Source organism: Dermochelys coriacea, chromosome 3 (genome assembly GCF_009764565.3).
Source record: "Dermochelys coriacea isolate rDerCor1 chromosome 3, rDerCor1.pri.v4, whole genome shotgun sequence".
NCBI lineage: Eukaryota > Metazoa > Chordata > Testudines > Dermochelyidae > Dermochelys > Dermochelys coriacea.
This window is the reverse complement of record NC_050070.1, coordinates 68005029-68023091: the sequence shown is the minus strand read 5'-3', so window position 1 is coordinate 68023091 and position 18063 is coordinate 68005029. Positions and strand designations below refer to the sequence as shown.

Here is an 18063-nt window from a genome sequence, read left to right as displayed (position 1 = left end):
CTTAATGCCCTTAGCAATGGAGTTAGGGACCTAAATACCTCTGAGAATCTGGACCTACACCCTCTCCCTTCCCTCTGCATTTCACTTCTGGCTAATTTAGATGACTCAGCTTGCTGGCTTCTGAAAATCTCTTTCTTTGGCACCTAACTCTCCCCATACAACGCCTGACATCGGGCAGACATCTAACTCAGAGCTGAGAATTCCACTAGGCAACAAAGCACCCAGACATAATGTTGCAACACCCAAGTCCCTTTGTGAATCTAGCTCTTGGTCTCTCTAACTCATAACAGTTATTCTTCTTACAATATAATCAAAGTTCAAAGACCAGGCTCTTAAGGGTAGTGTTATGATGTGCACTCAGGGTATTAAAACATTAAAGGATTCCAAAAACACACACTTCCATTGAAATGCCAGTTTAATTCAAAATTTACAGCCATGCCTGGATTCTACTTTTTTTTAAATTGGATGTTTCAGGCTTTTTATAATCATTATCACTTAATGCCATTTAGCTGCTCCTAACAGAAACCATGAAGTGTAACAACAGCTCTTTGAATCAATGGACATAGAATTCAGCTTACTATATATTACTTCAGAAATCTATTTGGATTTTTATAAAAACATGTACTATACTTCAGTATGTCTCCTTTTAAACTTCATTTAGGTTTCATCAACTGCTCTGGTTAAGTTCACTTTGACCATACAAGTAGTTGGGGTTGATCCTCCTCGGAGACCTGCCAGGAAAATCTGTGGCCTGGGTACATTGCTAGAGTTGTCAAGTCTAGTCTGTGTGCCAAAATCCTTTAGTAGATACACTTGGGTGGAGTTATCTCTTCTCATATGACTGAGATTAGTCTGCACGGAGTGAGTTAATTTCCTACGCAAATTAGCCTAAATATGAAAATAGAATCAGAACAAACCATGATTTGAAGACTTCAATAGCTTAGACATAGGTGAGAGATTTATTGCAGGAGTGGGTGGGTGAGATTCTGTAGCCTACATTGTGCAGGAGGTCAGACTAGATGATCATAATGGTCTCTTCTGACCTTAATGTCTATGAGATTTTATTCTTAAATATAATTTTTCTCTGAAATGGAAGTATTATAGATTACAATGATGCATATTTTTCTCTTTTACATGTATGGCCCCCAAGTTTTACAAATCCATAACTGTGGAATATGTCATTTTAGCACCAATCTCCTGTGGCAACCTTTGTGGAAAAGGCTACTAAAAAGCTTGTTGTGAGTTCTTCATACTGTAGAGCCAGGATTTTAAAATCAACTGTCAGTTTGTTCCTCCTTCCAGTGAACTGTTAATATTAGTATTGATGTAAAAGAATATAAATTACATGGCATTCATACAGTCCAACAATAACAAATGTAACAAACCATAACATGGGTTGTTATTTTGGAATTAAGCAATCCCCCGAAAAGGACCACCTCCACCTCCTGCAGGCTGTTGGTGCCCTCAAGTAATGTTTCCTTGGATCTGGCATGCATGCAAATGTAAATGATCAAAATGGTAAAAAAATAAATGTGAAACGGTATGATATACTCCCATTAAAAATTAAAAGTATTATTTTAAAAAGTTCCACCCAAACTAAAAAAAATTGCAATCCTAATAAATAAAATAATAATAATACATTTTACTTATAAATCAAACTTATTTAAAAAAATTACTACATTTATTTTATTAATGTCAAAAGCAAATATAAAATAAAATTTTCCTATTATGGCTGTAGGCTTCAATATTAATCAAACAGTAATAAAACCCATACATTATAAAATATAGGCCATAAAAAGCCCCCACATAAAAAACAATAAAATTAAAAACCTGCTTAAAAAACCTAAAATTAAATATAAATGTACCAAAAATGTTTTATGGCAACAACATATATATTTAAAAACAACACAGAAAATTCCATTTTGCTATAAATCCCTTTGCACATAAATCTGTAATTGTTTATGTGGGTAATAGTTATATATGCCTTAAAAGTTAATGTGCTCTGCTCACAATTAATTATGTGCACAATATAATCCATAATTACCATAAAAATAAATATTTTTATCAAATTGTAGCTATTAAAATGTAATTTTAAATTTCCAATGCCTAAATTAAAATACATAATTAAATAAAAAATATATCTTGTACTCTAATGCAATGCCTGTACCCATTAAAATAAATTTAATTGGCAACCGGGATTCTTAATCTGGCCTTACATCCAATTGTGGTAATTCTAATGTTTCAGGTGGCGTTGGTTGTTATATTCCTAGCACTAACATGCTAACTTTAAAAAAAAAAAAAATCAACTGATTGCAAAGCCAGTGGTTCTGTAGACCACGGATACTCCCCAAAAATAAGTACATAAAATCTGGTCTTTAACAAGACAAAATTAGGGGTAAAACCTAAAAGTGCCAGCGAGAAAATTCTTGCTCTGTCTCCGTTAAAAGCCTTGAGCCTAATGCTGGGCCTTCACGAATAACCCTCTAAACTTGTTACACATATGTATATGTCTTAATATTAAAAATATACGACCTTTAAGGAGGGGAGTGTTACCCTGGAACTAAAGGGTATATTACTCCAGAATTTGATCAAACTAACTAGCCATATTGTGTGCACTCAGCCACCACAAATTAATAAAATAAAACACCACATAGTTAAGGGTTATTTTGAACATGCAGGACTTTTGAAGGCAAAGTCAAATACTAGCTGCAGGCTTGCAGTTTCTGCTAATCAAAATAAAAAGAACCCCAACCAATTATAAAATTAAAAAGAAATAACTAATTAAAAACATAAGTTTAGGTGTGTTTAATATAAAAACTTTTTATAACTAAAAGTATTAAAATATTTTATTAATAATTTATTAATTTTTTAAAACAACCCAATAACTCATTATAAGCTATATATTTGATAAAAATTAATTATAAGAAAATTAAATGAAAAATGTACTTTAAAACTGTTCTCTAAAGCTATCCTGAAAAACTTTTTCTTAACACCTTACTCTTGGCAAAAAAACAACCAGCCATCGCTGACCTGCTACTAATTACTTAACACCATCTCGAATTTTAAATAATTTTTTTAAATGTTCTAAACCTATTGCTTATGTTTATATGTGCTTAAAACTAATAAATAGTAGTTTTAAATAAAAGCACGCTTACTTATATCAAACTTTCAGCTGTGTTCCCAATAATTTATTCCTAACATTGCCTAAAATAAAACAATTAAGTTACCACTGCTTTGGGTTCTAAAAATCCTCGGTAACAGGGTAACATATAATGAGGAGGTAGTGTCTGTGTCTCCTGCTCTAATGGATTTGAGTTGATGTTTCTATATTTTAAAATACAATTTAAAACCAAGGTCCCAAAATACAATTTGGGAAACAAAGGTCTTATAGTTGCCATCAAGGATAATGCTAGGAGGGAGAACAGTAACCAATTACACAAACTGATGGATAATCAAGATGGATAAAATTCCATTTTCAGTTCCGCAAAGTGAATCTTTACTCTGATAGTCTGCTCTCCCTACATGACGTATACAGAGTTCATGGCAGATAGAATGAGCAGAATAGCAGAGATGAGCCCTTCTGTGCAGATTTAAGATGAAAATATTACCCCAACATTGTATGAATCTAACAACTGAAATCATAGCATGCAGTGCACATTGTAAGAAAAAATAATCTTATTTGAAAGGTACTTATTGTTTGGGGTGGTTTTTTTTTTTTTTTAATTTACAGCCAAAACATTGAGGACATACCTGCAATTTCTAACAGCAGGCCATATACTTCTACAGATTAAGTGACGATACTCAAAAACCAGCCTCAACATTCTACATACAACAAAAAACTGCATTTATTTTGTTGCTGTGCTAGTTCACGTCTCAGAATTGGTCCTCTGCAAAATATGCACAAAAAAATTGCAAACTGGTTGATGTGAGTCAACATGGAAGGAGTTGGGACAAAGTGAAAAATAATTTACCATGAAACAAATTAAGGCCCCAATTCTTCAGTGACTTCCACATACGTCTACTCAAGCAGAGCTCATTTCAGGATCAGGCCCCCTAATTGATAGTAAGTTAATGTTGCTGTGAGCAAACCTGGCAGTCAGTTAATTTGTTATTGGCCAGAATACTCAACTCAGTGTTATACAATATGCACATTTCATTGGATGTCTGAAATCAGACTTCAAAAGGCAAGAAAAAGCTCAATACACATTTTCATATACAAGAGACCGTTATTACAGATTCTCTCATCTATACAATCATGCAGCATATTTCTTCAACTCACTCTCTGTAGTCTTATAATCTCTTAATGGCGTTTTTACCCACACTTTACTACAGTTACCCCAACTTTTTTTTCTTGGGACTTGGTGGTATTATATTTATTAATGTACACATCTTCATTTGCAGTAATTTTTTTTTAAAATCATCTTAGCCCTTTTTGTATCATTGTACTACCAAGGTAAGATATAGCACATTACTTCCAAATGGTTAAGCTATTTATATTAGTTAAGCTGTTTTAGTACTAGGGTGATCAAATGACAAGAACAAAATATCGAGACACCTGGGGGCGCAGCCACAGGCTCGCCCCCCCCCCCCCCCGGCCAGGGCCAGCTCTAGATTTTTTGCCGCCCCAAGGAAAAAAAAAAAAAGCCAGAGTGCAGCCAAAGCGCAATATCAGCACAAATGGCATCAGTTGGGACGCGGGACAAACAACTAAATATTGGGACAGTCCCGATTTTAATCGGGACATCTGGTCACCCTATTTAGTACAGAGTAGCACTCTAAAAATTCACTGTTACTTGAAAGGATCTTACAACTTAAAAGAGTGCCTGAGACTTTAGAACCAATGGATCTAGTCAGGAAAATATTGCTCAAATCAAAAACAAACTAAAGTTGGGGGGGGGGGAAAGCTTTTGAAACAGGAATATGAAATATGGTGAAATAAGCTCAGATAGAAAATGATTACAGGAACTTGTCTCTTCAAAGATTTTAAAGCCAGAAGGGATAATAATTATGATAATCTAGTTTGACCTCCTGCCAAATATGCCAAATTTTGAAAGGCTTAATCTTCCAGATAATACTGATACAAACCAATTTTATGGCTTTTCTCCTCAGTTCCCATTCATTCCACTCATATGACTTCACAATAGTTGGAGGCAATATATGGGTGTCAGTCTGAGTACTGCTGTTGCATTTGGTAATTGGTTTCATTGAACATTTGTCTCCACTTCTGACCTGGATGAAGATATAAGTATTTAATAGGAGAATCCATAAGTCACAGGGGAAAAAATGACATGTAGACACAGCACCGTATTTTTTTAAATGAACAGGAATCTGAGAATACTGAAAGTTTTAAAGACTTGAATACAAAATATAAAAGTCTATTAGTAACGAGTGGTTAGTAATCATCTTATGTTCATATAGTATCTGTCATTCCAGAGGATACTAAAATACTTTACAGATTTAAACTAAGATACATAACTCCTTGCTTAATGTTGTAGTTATGTTCCTGAAAACTGCTACTTTAAGCAAAACGATTTTAAGTGAATCCAATTTCCCCATAAGAATTAATGTAAATGGGGTGGGGGGGTAGGTTCCAGGGAAATATTTTTTGCCACACAAAAGACTAAATTATATATATATATATATATATATATATATATATACACACACACACACACACACACACACACACACACACACATATATACACACAGTATAAGTTTTAAACAAACAATTTAACTGTACACAGCAATGATGATTGTGAAGCTTGGTTGAGGTGATGGAGTCAGAGGGTGGAAGAGGGTGGGATATTTCCCAGGGAATGCCTTACTGCTAAATGATGAACTAGCATTCAGCTGAGCCCTCAAGGGTTAACACATTGTTAATGTAGCCTCACACTCTACAAGGCAGAGGGAGGGACAGCATGGCAGACAGAGACAGAGACACACACCATGTGTGTGAGAGAGAGACTTGCATTGCTCCTTTAAGTACACTGACCTAACTCTAAGTACATTGCCTTTTTAAGTAGATCAGCATGTTGAGACAGCAGCTGCTGCCAGCAAGCTCCCTCGGACCTGAACCCTGTCATGTCCTCCCACTGCTCTGTGGAGATGGGGGACAGGAGTGTGGGGAAGGAGCGGAGGAATGGGACACCTTGACACTAGCACCCCTCTTCCCCCCATCTTTGCACACCAAGTAGGAGGCTCCATGGAGCAGCTCCAAGGCAGAGGGCATGTTCTCTAATTGATCAGCAACATAACAATGAAACAAGGTTAACTGGGATGACTTTAAATGAAGAGTTACTGTACAAAATTTATGCAGGGGGTGCTGAAAAGTAGCTACCTCTGGGGTAAATCCTAACACCTGTTTAACAATACACAGGACAATTAAATGAAGAATACAATATTTAACTGAAATTGCAGGGGGAATTTAAAAAGCCGAATGCAGTTGTCCAAATTAGAATTTGTCCAAAACACCAATGTTAACACCCATACAATAAAATTTAAAAAAATATAATCTATGATTTCTCTTCCAAAATGACATTTTTTCCCTATTACAATATATAGGGATGGACAAAGTCTCCAACTTGTGCTGACAAAGTCAAGCTTCTCATATTTATCTACAATGCTTAATTACACAGGGCCCTCTCCTCCCTTACACAAACTACTCCTACAAAGGGAGAACAGGAAACATCATCCACAGAATTTCTCTGGACTGAAGATGGTAGAATGCTGCCACCACTGAATTTCCGTGGTCCTGCCCCTCCCACATGTAGAATTTAAGGGTGAACAATTTCCCTGAAATGAGGTGATGCCCCTCATCTATACACCAAAGAGTAGGATCTGCTGAATCCCCACATACTCTCTTTGCTGGGTAGAGGATTACATATGTCCTCAGACAAAGTACTGTCTCCATAAAACACATTTTTCTATGTCCCACTAATTCCAGTTTGACCAGGTCTCAGCACTTTTCAGTGAATCAAAAGGACAGATAGGTCAGTGTCATATCACCTATTCAACAGGGGATGTAAGCGGTGAATACCTGTGAATAAGGAGCAAGGGATTCAAACTGATGATGAAGTTCAAGCAGCTGAATAAGTTCAGCACATTCTTTTGCTTTTTCTCCAATTAACTGAATGAATGTATCTGGATTTTGGGCAAAAACATATGCTGATTCCTTGGAACTGAAAGTGTAATATTTTTCTTTATGTTTCAAAATTCCAACAGCAGGATTTCCTAACAAATAAAGCAAAAACAAGAGTGAACCAATAAATCATTCAACACACTCCTATAATTATGAGTATACATTTCCCTCAACCAGCTCTAACTCCATCACTTTTGGAATTGTAATAGAACCTACAATCTAAACCTTTTTCAAAATTAAGAAATCCTCTCCATTACATAATAGAATCAGATACAGTGAAAGTCAGCTTCTACAAACCATCAAAACTGATGATGACCATCTCACACCAGTTTCCCAGGAGAGATAATGATATCTACCTCCTTTGTAAAACACTTTGAAATGTATTGGTGAAAAGTGCTAGATAAGAGCTAGGTATTATTATAGTCTGGATCATGCTTAAATTACAACCAGAAAGATTACTCAGACTTTATCATCCATATCTATCAAGTTAATATAAAATATGTTCCCTTCCATTTATGTTGCACATATCTGCAAATGTCTGTCCTGCAAATTTCCTGTGTAAGATTGATTGTAATTTAATTACTTCTTATGCCAAAGGACAATACTAAGTAGGTCAGGAAGTTGAACTACCATTAAAGAAGTCTTGTTTTTACTGCTACAAACAGTGGTATTTTGCCCCCATGCCCTCAAAAAAAACCAAACCAAACCATCAGTTATACCAAAAGAAATGACAGGATTACTAAGTATCACCAAAAAAGATGAGCAGGTAGAGACACATGTTCCCTCTAATTTTTCCCATCCATGTGCGGAACGAATTTTATTATGTCTACCAATATGGAAGTGATTTGTGACATATCACCTCCATATTCATACACATAACAAAATTCATGTGGCAAGGTGGGGCTGAGGGGTTCAGAGTGTGGGAGGGGCTCAGAGCTGGGACAGAGGGCTGGGATGCGGGAGGTGAGGGCTCCGGCTGGTGGTGTGGGATCTGGGGTGGGGCTGGGGATGAGGGGTTTGGGGAGCAGTGGGACTCCCCGGGGTTACAGCGGGGAGAGAGGACTCCTCACCCCAGCTCTCTCCCCACAGCAGTACCTGAGCTTGGGGGGGAGAGGCACCTCTCCCGCGGCTGCAGCAGATCCAGGCCAGGCTGGGTTGGGGCCGGGGCACTTGTCCCCCGGCTGCGGCAGGTCCGGGCTGGGCTGGGTCAGGGCCAGGGAGGGGCACCTGTCCCCCAGCCGCGGCAGGTCCAAGGCTGGGCTGGGTCAGAGGAGCAATACCACGGCAGGTCCAGGGAGAGGCATCTCTCTCTGCCACAGCCCTGAGCGCCGGCACAGTGCTTAATAGCCAGCCGTGCGGCCGCGCAGCTGCCCAGCTTAGAGAGAACTTAGGTAGAGACATATTTGAGCTGGAAAGGCTGCTGGGACAAAAGGTATGAAAAACATAGCCAAGTCCAGAACATATGGTCATATGAACACTAATTATAATTTCACACACACTTAAAGACACAGAGGATTATTAGAACTACACATTAGGTATAAAGTGCAAAAGTGTTCAATGAATTATTCTAGTTTGCATGTTAGCACAGAAGGAAACACACAGAGTATATGTCTTTAAATGTACTTTTTTGCTAGTGTATGCATATTTACAGTAAGAAAAAATTCTTCTAACTCTAGGCACCAATAATACAAATAAATAATACAGAACACACCTGGGAGGAGGAGGCCATCTTTTTCAGCAAGTGTATGAGCACAAAAGCCACGATATTGGATTAACAACTGATCAAAATTAGATGTGGTTTCTGGAAAAAGCCACTCTTGTTCCTTGAAATCAGAAACATTTACTTTGATTCCTGAAAGAGAATTTGGCAAAGGAAAGATGACAATAAAATACATGATGCCTAAAATGTGATTTAATGGGAATCTCAAAGGGAGTTCAATCATGCTTTAACACATTGTGGCCTGAAGTGTTGAACGCCCACAGCTCCACTGGTTTCCACAGGAGCGGGAACACTTTGCACTTCTGAAAATCAGGCCCCAGTTCACCATGGCTTACTTATTTTTTGGTGGTAGACTGCCTCCAGACATTCTAGCAGTGTAGGTTTTCCTTGGAAGCACATGGCCACAAACAGAAGGTAAAATCTAATAATTTCAGCCATTGTTTTAAACTCACCCATTTGTTTCAAATCCACTACAGCAGAACTTGGTTAATTGGTGGGGACATCTCCCTAAACAAATATTTCTGATAACCTAATATCCCTAATGAATTAAACTATTTTTTTCCATCTTAGAGGTTTCAGAAGGCATAAACAGACAAAGCAAGACACAAGGAATCATGAATTATTAAAGTGCAGGGCATTTCTAAAATCAATGTGGCATTTTAACTGGATGCATTTATATACATACTTTAATAATAGTTAAAGGTGTACTTTATGATATAAATTCATATCTATACTCAGGCCCTCTCAGAGGTCCAGAGAGGCCCAGGCCACTTCCAGCTTTTGAGGCCCCTAGCCATAATAAAAATAAAAAATGATGACACATGAAAACAAAATAAGGCACCAAAGAAAAGAGTGAGACATAATTTGACTATTTTTTTTATTTAACAAATGCTTTTCTAGCCTTTTTCTGTGCAAATGCACTAATTATTGATGAAAAATCTAGCTTTCGTGCAATGTCACAATTGATATCAAGCATGGCGAGCCCATTCAAACGCTCTTGTCCCATAGTTGAACAGCGATAGTTCTTTACCTGCTTCAACATGTTGAAGGTGCGTTCACCTGAGCCACTGATGTAGGCAAACACAAAAATATGCAATGCAATTATGATATTAGGAAACACCGCAGAGAGTCCAAGTTCGAGTATTTCTTGAAGCAATTCCTTTGGCTTGAAATCCAATTTAAAGTTCATGGAATATATTCGTTTGAGGAAGATGACCTCGACACTGAAATCTTTTGAGATTTCTTTGTTGTACTGTTGCTGAAATTGTTCAGCTGCAGAAAGTAAATCTTCATTACTCGGTCTTTTGAACTGCCAAAGAAACCCCAAAAGGGTACAAATTAGTCACAGTGACTCAAATCGACATGCAAGACCTGAATGAATAGAGTCAATGAGGACAAGGAAGACACTGACCCTATAATGCTGCTCGGCATCAGATTCAGTAGGTAAGTTGCGATTGGTGAAGAACTCAGATGAAATGCCAATATTCTGTCCTACTAATTTGGACTCAGTCAGGATCACATCCCATTGTTCACGAATCTGTTGAATGCCATTGATAAGACTTTCAACATTATCCCTCTCAACATCAAGTGTGGCATTGCGTGCTTCAATTACCAGATTAGTTTGGCGGATCATTGTAAGTAGCTTCATCCACAAAGATGACATCAGAATGCATTCAAATTTGGACATGTGCTTCTGAATAGACTGAAGTTCAGTTTGAGCCTGTGCAGTGAGATTGACAGATTCAAGCTCATTTAAAGCCTTTCTCACAGAATTCAAATGCTGTGCAACTGGTTGAACACCATCAATCTGCGCAGACTATCTAGTTTTGAACATCCCATGCAGTGAAACAGGAAGATATTGCTTCAGAATTCCCCACCTTTGTGGACTGCTACTAAAGATATTGTACATTTCCTGAACAGTTCCAAAGTAAGTAATTGCCTCCTTGCATGATTCATCACAGTCAACACCTAAAAGGTTTAGTGTGTGGTTTCCACAGCTGGAGAAAATACAGTTTGAATTATGCTCAAGTAGAACTACTTGTACACCTTTGTACTTCCCCGCCATATTAGATCCAATGTCATAGGCTTGATCAATGCAGACTTGAAAATCTAACTTAAAACCTTCTAGAATTGGTAGTACTTGAGCAGCAATTTCTTTTCCAGCTTTTCTCGTGAAATTATCAAACAAAAATAAACCTTTCTTCAATTGAAAATTTTGAGCTATCTACAATCTAAACATATTGAATAACCATAGTAGTCTGTTCCTTGTGAGAACAATCTGGAGTGGCATCAACAATGATTGAAAAATACGTGACATTTCAAATCTCATCAAAAAAAGTGTTTGTACGAATGACGCACATAGCTCAATAAACTCATTTTGTGTGAGTGTGGAGAGATAATGGACTTGCATGCTATTTTGACTCTCTTGCAATTCTTGAACATGTTTAACATGCTCTGATAAAAGTAGGTCATATTTGCTGAGGAGCTCAACTATGTCTAGAAAGTTTCCATTTGCACAATTACCAATACGTTAACTGGAACCAAAGAAAGCCAATCCTCGCTCAGAAAGAAAAAGGATGACATTCAGGATGCGGTCAAGAAGTTTTTTCCAGTTATTAGTTTCTGTAGAGAGTCCAGTCAAGAGTAAATTCTTAACTGAACTTTCAACTGATGCTTCCCTACTGGATGATTTCCATGCAAAATAGTTTTCTTTGTGTGACGCTGAACTCTCATGTGATGGTATTTGGTCTTTCAATTTTCTCCAATCTCTGTTGATGCTTCATCCTGATTGATGAGAGAAAACTGATGCATTTGCAGCACTTTTGTTCAAAATGAAGCAGGGTGAACAGTACAGAGATTGTTTTTCCTTACTCCAGCATAACCAGTCTCTTGTGCAGGTCTCACCATTTGGAAGAGTTTTTGTCAGCAGACGAGCAGGGAAAGTATGATTATCAGCATCTCGTGGAATGTTATTTGGAATTTCAAAACAACTAATTTGAAGAAAAGATTGCATTTGGGCAGCATTGCTCTTGTCATAATTCCAATGTCAGTCACAGTCAAACCTGTAGTACTCACGAATTGCTCTTGCTGAGTAAAATCTACATCTTCCTGTTGCTGTTGAGTTTCTTGATCGTACACAGGATATTCTGCTGCGTCTGTTACTGTTGGTACATCTCCTTGACTACTGTCCGCATGTTCAGATACTGGCAATGAAATATCACCTGTTGCAGTTGCAGAGTTTTCATTATCTGTAGCATTGTTTGTTGGGTAAGGTGCGTTTTCTAGTGGTTTGAGAAATGAAGTTATTGGCTTTCAGCTCTTAGCTGCTGCTTCACTCAGCTGTTTTTGCCATCTCTTACTTGCACCATTTTCAAATCTCCTCTTCATCGTAATCTGTTTGGTCAATATGTAGCTTATCCACACTTGAAATATTCTGCTGTAAATAAGTAGCTTACCTACACTTGAAATCTTCTACTGTAAACATGTACACAAATGCTGAAAAGACTTAAAACGAAGGAATACTAATTAAGAACACAAAATGAAACAGTCAGACAGGTTATTATCCTTATCATGGAATCAAAACTGGAGCATGCAAGGTATAATGTAACAGGCTGAGCTGAAGACAAAGGGATGACATATATATAGTAAACACAGACACGGATACAGAGGGATAATGTCCACAAATTTCAAACGTGTGCTCACAAAACTCACTGTACAAGATTGTCCTCACACATTTTCACCTTGAATCTGGGCCTATAGACTACGAAAGCCTGGGATAATGGCCAAGCTACCAAGCTAGGGCTCAACCAACCAAACAGTCACCTCTTTTAGCTACCATATGAAGATAATAATGAGGAGTTCTCACACACAAATAATTCCTTAGTCAACTAGACGTAAAACTATAAAGACATTAAAATGTAACAATTCTCTTCCTTTCAACATGCACTTGATCCAGCACCAGCCAACAATAATGGTTTGTTTATATAATCAGCTGATCTGAGAGGACAAGTTCATCACAGTCTAATCTTGGGCCATCAGAATGGATATATTTTTATTAAAATTTATGAACATTTTTAACTCTTTAATATGACAAAATCTATATCAGTTAACAAAAAAATTATGTCTTTTACCAAATCACATCTCTTATTTGCTTAAATTTGCAGCTCTAAGCTGAGAGAGCGTGTCACATTTTGGTCCAATTGGAATGCGCATAAAAACAAGTTGCGAAACTTATCAAATGCCAAAAAATTAACAAGTGTCTATATCTGAAGCCCCCTTTGAGCTTGAAGCACAGGCCAAATGGCCCTCCTGGCCCCACCTCTGATTGGCTCTGCCTATACTGAAGACTCTTTTTAGTATTTATTGTTAATATTATCATAGAATTGTAGGACTGGAAGAGACCTCAAGAGATCATCTTGAGTCATGGCAGGATTAAGTATTATCTAGACCATCCCTGACACGTGTTTGTCTAACCTGTTCTTAAAAATCTCTAATGACAAATATTCCACAACCTCCCTAGGCAATTTATTCCAGTGCTTAACCACTCAGACAGGAAGTTTTTCCTAATGTCCAACCTACGCCACTCTTGCTTTAAGTTAAGACCATTGCTTCTTACCCTATCCTCAGAGGTTAACAAGAACAATTTTTCTCATTGCTCTTTGTAACAACCTTTTATGTACTTGAAAATGTTATCATGTCCCCTCTCAGTCTTCTCTTCTCCAGACTAAACAACTCAATTTTTTCAGTCTTCCCTCGTAAGTCATGCTTTTTAGACCTTCAATCATTTTTGTTGCTCTTCCCTGGACTTTCTCCAATTTTTCCTATCTTTCCTGAAATATGGTGCCCAGAACTGGACAAAATACTCCAGTTGAGGCCTAATCAGCATGGAGTAGAGCAGAAGAATTACTTCTAGTGTCTTACTTACAACACTCCTGCTAATACATTCCAGAATGATATTTGTTTTTTTGGCAAGTGTTACACTGTTGACTCATATTTAGCTTGTGATCCACTATGACCCCCAGATCCCTTTTTGCAGTACTCCTTCGTTGGCAGTCATTTCCCATTTTATATGTGTGCAACTAATTGTTCCTTCCTGAGTGGAGTACTTTGCATATGTCCTTATGGAATTTCATCCTATTTACTTCAGACCATCTCTCCAGTTCATCCAGATTATTTTGATTTTAATTCTATCCTCCAAAGCAACCCCTCCCAACTTGGTATCGTCTGCAAACTTTAGAAATGTATTCTCTATACCATTATCTGAATCATTAATGAAGATATTGAACAGAACTGGACCCAGAACTGATCCCTGCAGGACCCCACTCAATATGCACTTCCAGCTTGACTGTGAACCACTGATAACTATGTCTAGGAATGTTTTTCCAACTAGTTATGCACCCACCTTACAGCAGCTTCATCTAGGTTGTATTTCCCTAGTTTTTTAAGATAGCATCCAGTTGCTCCAATAGGGATCAGGTCCCATTTTGGTAAGTATTATGGGAAAATATATGAAAATATCTCAAGGTGCTTACAAGTTTAACATAAAGAACAATTTAGTAGCTTATGTCATAGGAGTAACTTTAAAAATTGTATCTGAATTCCATCTCACATGCTCTTCCCAAGAGTATTGCTAGCAAAATTTCAACTACAGCAGTGACAGGGCTTAGATGAAAAAGGTCTGATCTCACACCTACAGAAATTAGTGGCAAAGTGTCCATTGACTTCATGGGGAACAGCAGCAGTCCCAGGTATAGCAGCACACTGATAATGTAGAAGAAATAGTAGCACTATACCAGGGAGCAGATATTGGTGTCCAAGCACTGTTTTCCTCTCAGTTTTCAGAAGATGTGTACCAATTATATGTAAACCATGTTTTCATCAAGAAAGTAAGAGTCCAGTTCTGTAAAGCATTAAGTGCTCCTATGTGGTCCTGAGCACCCAAAAATTCTGTTGCCCTCAACAGGACTATTGGGTAAGGACCCTTGTGTCAGTAAAGATTTGCACAGTCAGGTCCTGCTTTAGATAGGAATGTTGCACTTTTTAGAAACAGGATTTAAGTCACAAAATCATACAAGGACTCAAACAGGAAAAAGCAAATGTGATAACTTTCAGTACCCATGGTTTCCTTTATCCTTTGCTCATCACTCTTCACAATCACTCCTTCGAGAAGCGACTCCATCACATCATCAGGAAAGAGTTGTGCATGGATTCCCAAGAACTGCTGTAGACTGACTGTCAAATTAGTCAGGAAACTCAGCAGCAATATCTCATCCTGAAAGCTCGTCCAGAGGTTAGATAGTGCTAGAAAGATAGGCTAGAAAATAATAAGAAAGACCTGAAATCTACATTTGCTTTGTCTGTACAATTAAACAAATACTGTAAACAATAGTCACAAATACAACTGTTAAACACAAAGGGACCGATCCTGCATGCCCTCTGCACTCAGAAATCCCAATGGAGGGCTTGCAAGATCAGGCCCAAATCCTAGACATAATTTAAATTTACTTTAAAAGTAATAAAAACATTTGGGGGAAACATTGGAGGTGGTTTTCTGAATTATATTGGAAAAGAGTCTCTCCTCCCTCCCCACAAATATAATAATATAAATGCAAAATGAGAAGATAGGCAGAGGAAGGCAATAAAGAAGAAATTCCTGTATTCAGGTTAACTATAAAAAGAAACACAAACAGACCTAGGCATAGTCAAATTTCAGCCTTTGTTCCTCTCATTTTCCCTCAGCCCCAAAACAGTCTAGTACAGATACAGATTTCAAAGACAATGGCAGAAAATGGGCCTGTTGTAACATATTTGAAATCACTGAGAAATGGCCAGTAGAAAATAATTACATTCTTGACTATGCCGAATAGATTTTGAATGTTAACACAGGCATCTTCAAGTTTTCAGATCTTAGCACAGTAGAAAAGGGCTCCCTCGACATCAGGAATACATTCAATGAACTTAAAATTCATCCTAGCACATTAGCATTCATGTTAATGGAGCCATGAGAAGAATTGTTATGGGAGTTAGCTCTGTTGTTCATCAGCATCACTATCATGAAATGCTATGGACACAAGTAATGAAAACAGAGGAATGGCAGCAAAATAATTTTTACTGTAAATAGTATCATAACCTTCTTTAACTCAATTGTTGGAAAATGAGTGAGCCTACTATATATTCTAAAATGCTTGTCTGCTACATTCTCAATCCAGGCCGTGTGCTACAAATGCTAAATTAAAAAATCTCCTGATGCTCTTACACAACTTCTCTGCAGCAATTTGAAGACAAGTAGAATTAAGTGATCTTGTGATGGGGAAAGTTCTACCTGAAGAGCAGAGATGGAATCAAGTATCTTGTACATATTCTGTTGCTAACAGAGGTGAAGAAAACAGGCAAATAACCTGGTACATAGAAGCTATTCAAGAAAGGAAATCTATGGTAAACTCCTTAGGACAGGGATGATGTGCTTTCTTGTTTGCTTGTAAAGTGACAAGTATATTTTTGGCTCTCATAATAAAAATGAACAGTATAGGGAGAGAGAAGACAAAGAAAAAGAATTGCTCTGGGTAGCAGGATAGAAGAAAGGGGTGTCTACTAAAAAGACAGGATTTGTAAGATCAACAGGCATCTAGAAACAGCTACATTGGATCAGACCCAAGAGGCATCTAGTCCAGTATCCTCTCTTTGACTGTGGGCAGCACCAGATGCTTCCAAGGAATGTATAAGAACCCTAGAGAAGGTAGATGTGGGATACCTGTCCCCCCCACATTAGGTCTCATGAGGCTCTCTAACAGTTAGAGATTTACTTAAGCCATGAAGCATGAGGTTTAAGATCCCTTCCAAAATGTTTATTATCATTAATTATGACAGAAAGTGGACAAGATAGTGACTATTTTATTACATATCTTCCCAGCTAAAAATAAGAACACAAATAAGAACTGATACCATGCGGAGGTTTGCACAGCCCTAGTTTCAAAATAATATGGAGAGAAGACTCTAAGCCAAGGATATTCCAACATAATACAATAGTGAAGCATCATTAACTTAAAACTCTCATCTCTGAATATTTTTACCTACTATTGTTACAAGTAATATTTAAGGCTACTTTAAAGAAAAGGAATAGAGAAAATCTATTTTAGTGCTATTCTATGCATTTGACAGCACTTTTGGCATAATAATTTTCTCTGTTCACCTAGAGTTAGTTTTCCATTTTTATGTCTTTCGCAAAGCAACAGGGAAGAAAAAGAAATATTAAAAAAAAATAGGAAAATATGTTTGTAAAACCACTATTATCAACTCAAAGCAGGTGTAATAAACTCCTTTTAACTTTTTTTTTTAAAGCAAATGAATAGATGTCAAGGTAGCTGTGTCTGTGGAACACTATTAGACACAGAAAATAAGATCTTTTTTCCTAATTCAACATGAAATTTATGTGAACCATGTCACATGATACTGCAACATAAATATTATGACAGGTTTCAGAGTAGCAGCCGTGTTAGTCTGTATTCGCAAAAATAAAAGGAGTTCTTGTGGCACCTTTGAGACTAACAAATTTATTTGAGCATATTTGAGCTGTAGCTCACAAATGCTTATGCTCAAATAAATCTGTTAGTCTCTAAGGTACATAAATATTATGTTAGTATTGTAAACAATAAAAGTGATTTTTCTAATTTGCTTTGTTCAGAAAATAATACTTTGGCATTTCAAATGCTTACAAAAACTTGTGACGTAGGTACAGCAGTCTTTGCTTGAATAGTGTTTTTTAATTGCTCTATTTGTGCTGCAAACTGCTTGTCCATCATTTCAACTTCTTGTGCACACGTGATCACATCAGACTGGAAAGAAAACATACTTCAGGTAAGGATACAGTCACGGAAAAATAAATAGCTAGCAGAAACTATTTGGGTACTTGCATTCTACCTCTTTTTGGGCAGTTATATTTTAAGGGCTGGCATGCAACCTAACTTCTAAATAGAGTAAGAATTTTACAGCCGCTAGATCATCTAGTCTGACCTCCTGTAGATCACAGGTCCCCAACACCATCCAGCACCCATGCACACACTAAACCCAACAACTGAAATCAGAGCAACATATTACAACCCACAGGAGACTAGACCAGTATGTGCCACATGCAGAGAACAGGAGGCCCCCGCAATGGCAGGGAAATCATTAAATGAGATATACTCAGATACTCCTGGAAAGTGACC

General features: G+C 37.4%; 1 protein-coding gene across 4 annotated transcripts in view; it reads right to left on the bottom strand.

Moving 5' to 3' along the window:
- Positions 1-389: 389 nt before the first annotated feature.
- CFAP206 (cilia and flagella associated protein 206) overlaps positions 390-18063 on the bottom strand; it is a 33957-nt gene continuing 16283 nt past the window's right edge. For all 4 annotated transcript variants that reach the window (XM_038396200.2, XM_038396204.2, XM_043510631.1 and 1 more), the window contains 6 exons: positions 17572-17691; positions 14975-15173; positions 8852-8992; positions 7039-7232; positions 5086-5229; positions 390-888 (listed from right to left, as the gene is read on the bottom strand). In XM_038396200.2, the coding sequence (XP_038252128.1) occupies positions 658-888; positions 5086-5229; positions 7039-7232; positions 8852-8992; positions 14975-15173; positions 17572-17691 (1029 nt within the window). In that variant the 3' untranslated portion in view covers positions 390-657. The remainder of the gene's footprint in view (positions 889-5085; positions 5230-7038; positions 7233-8851; positions 8993-14974; positions 15174-17571; positions 17692-18063) is intronic.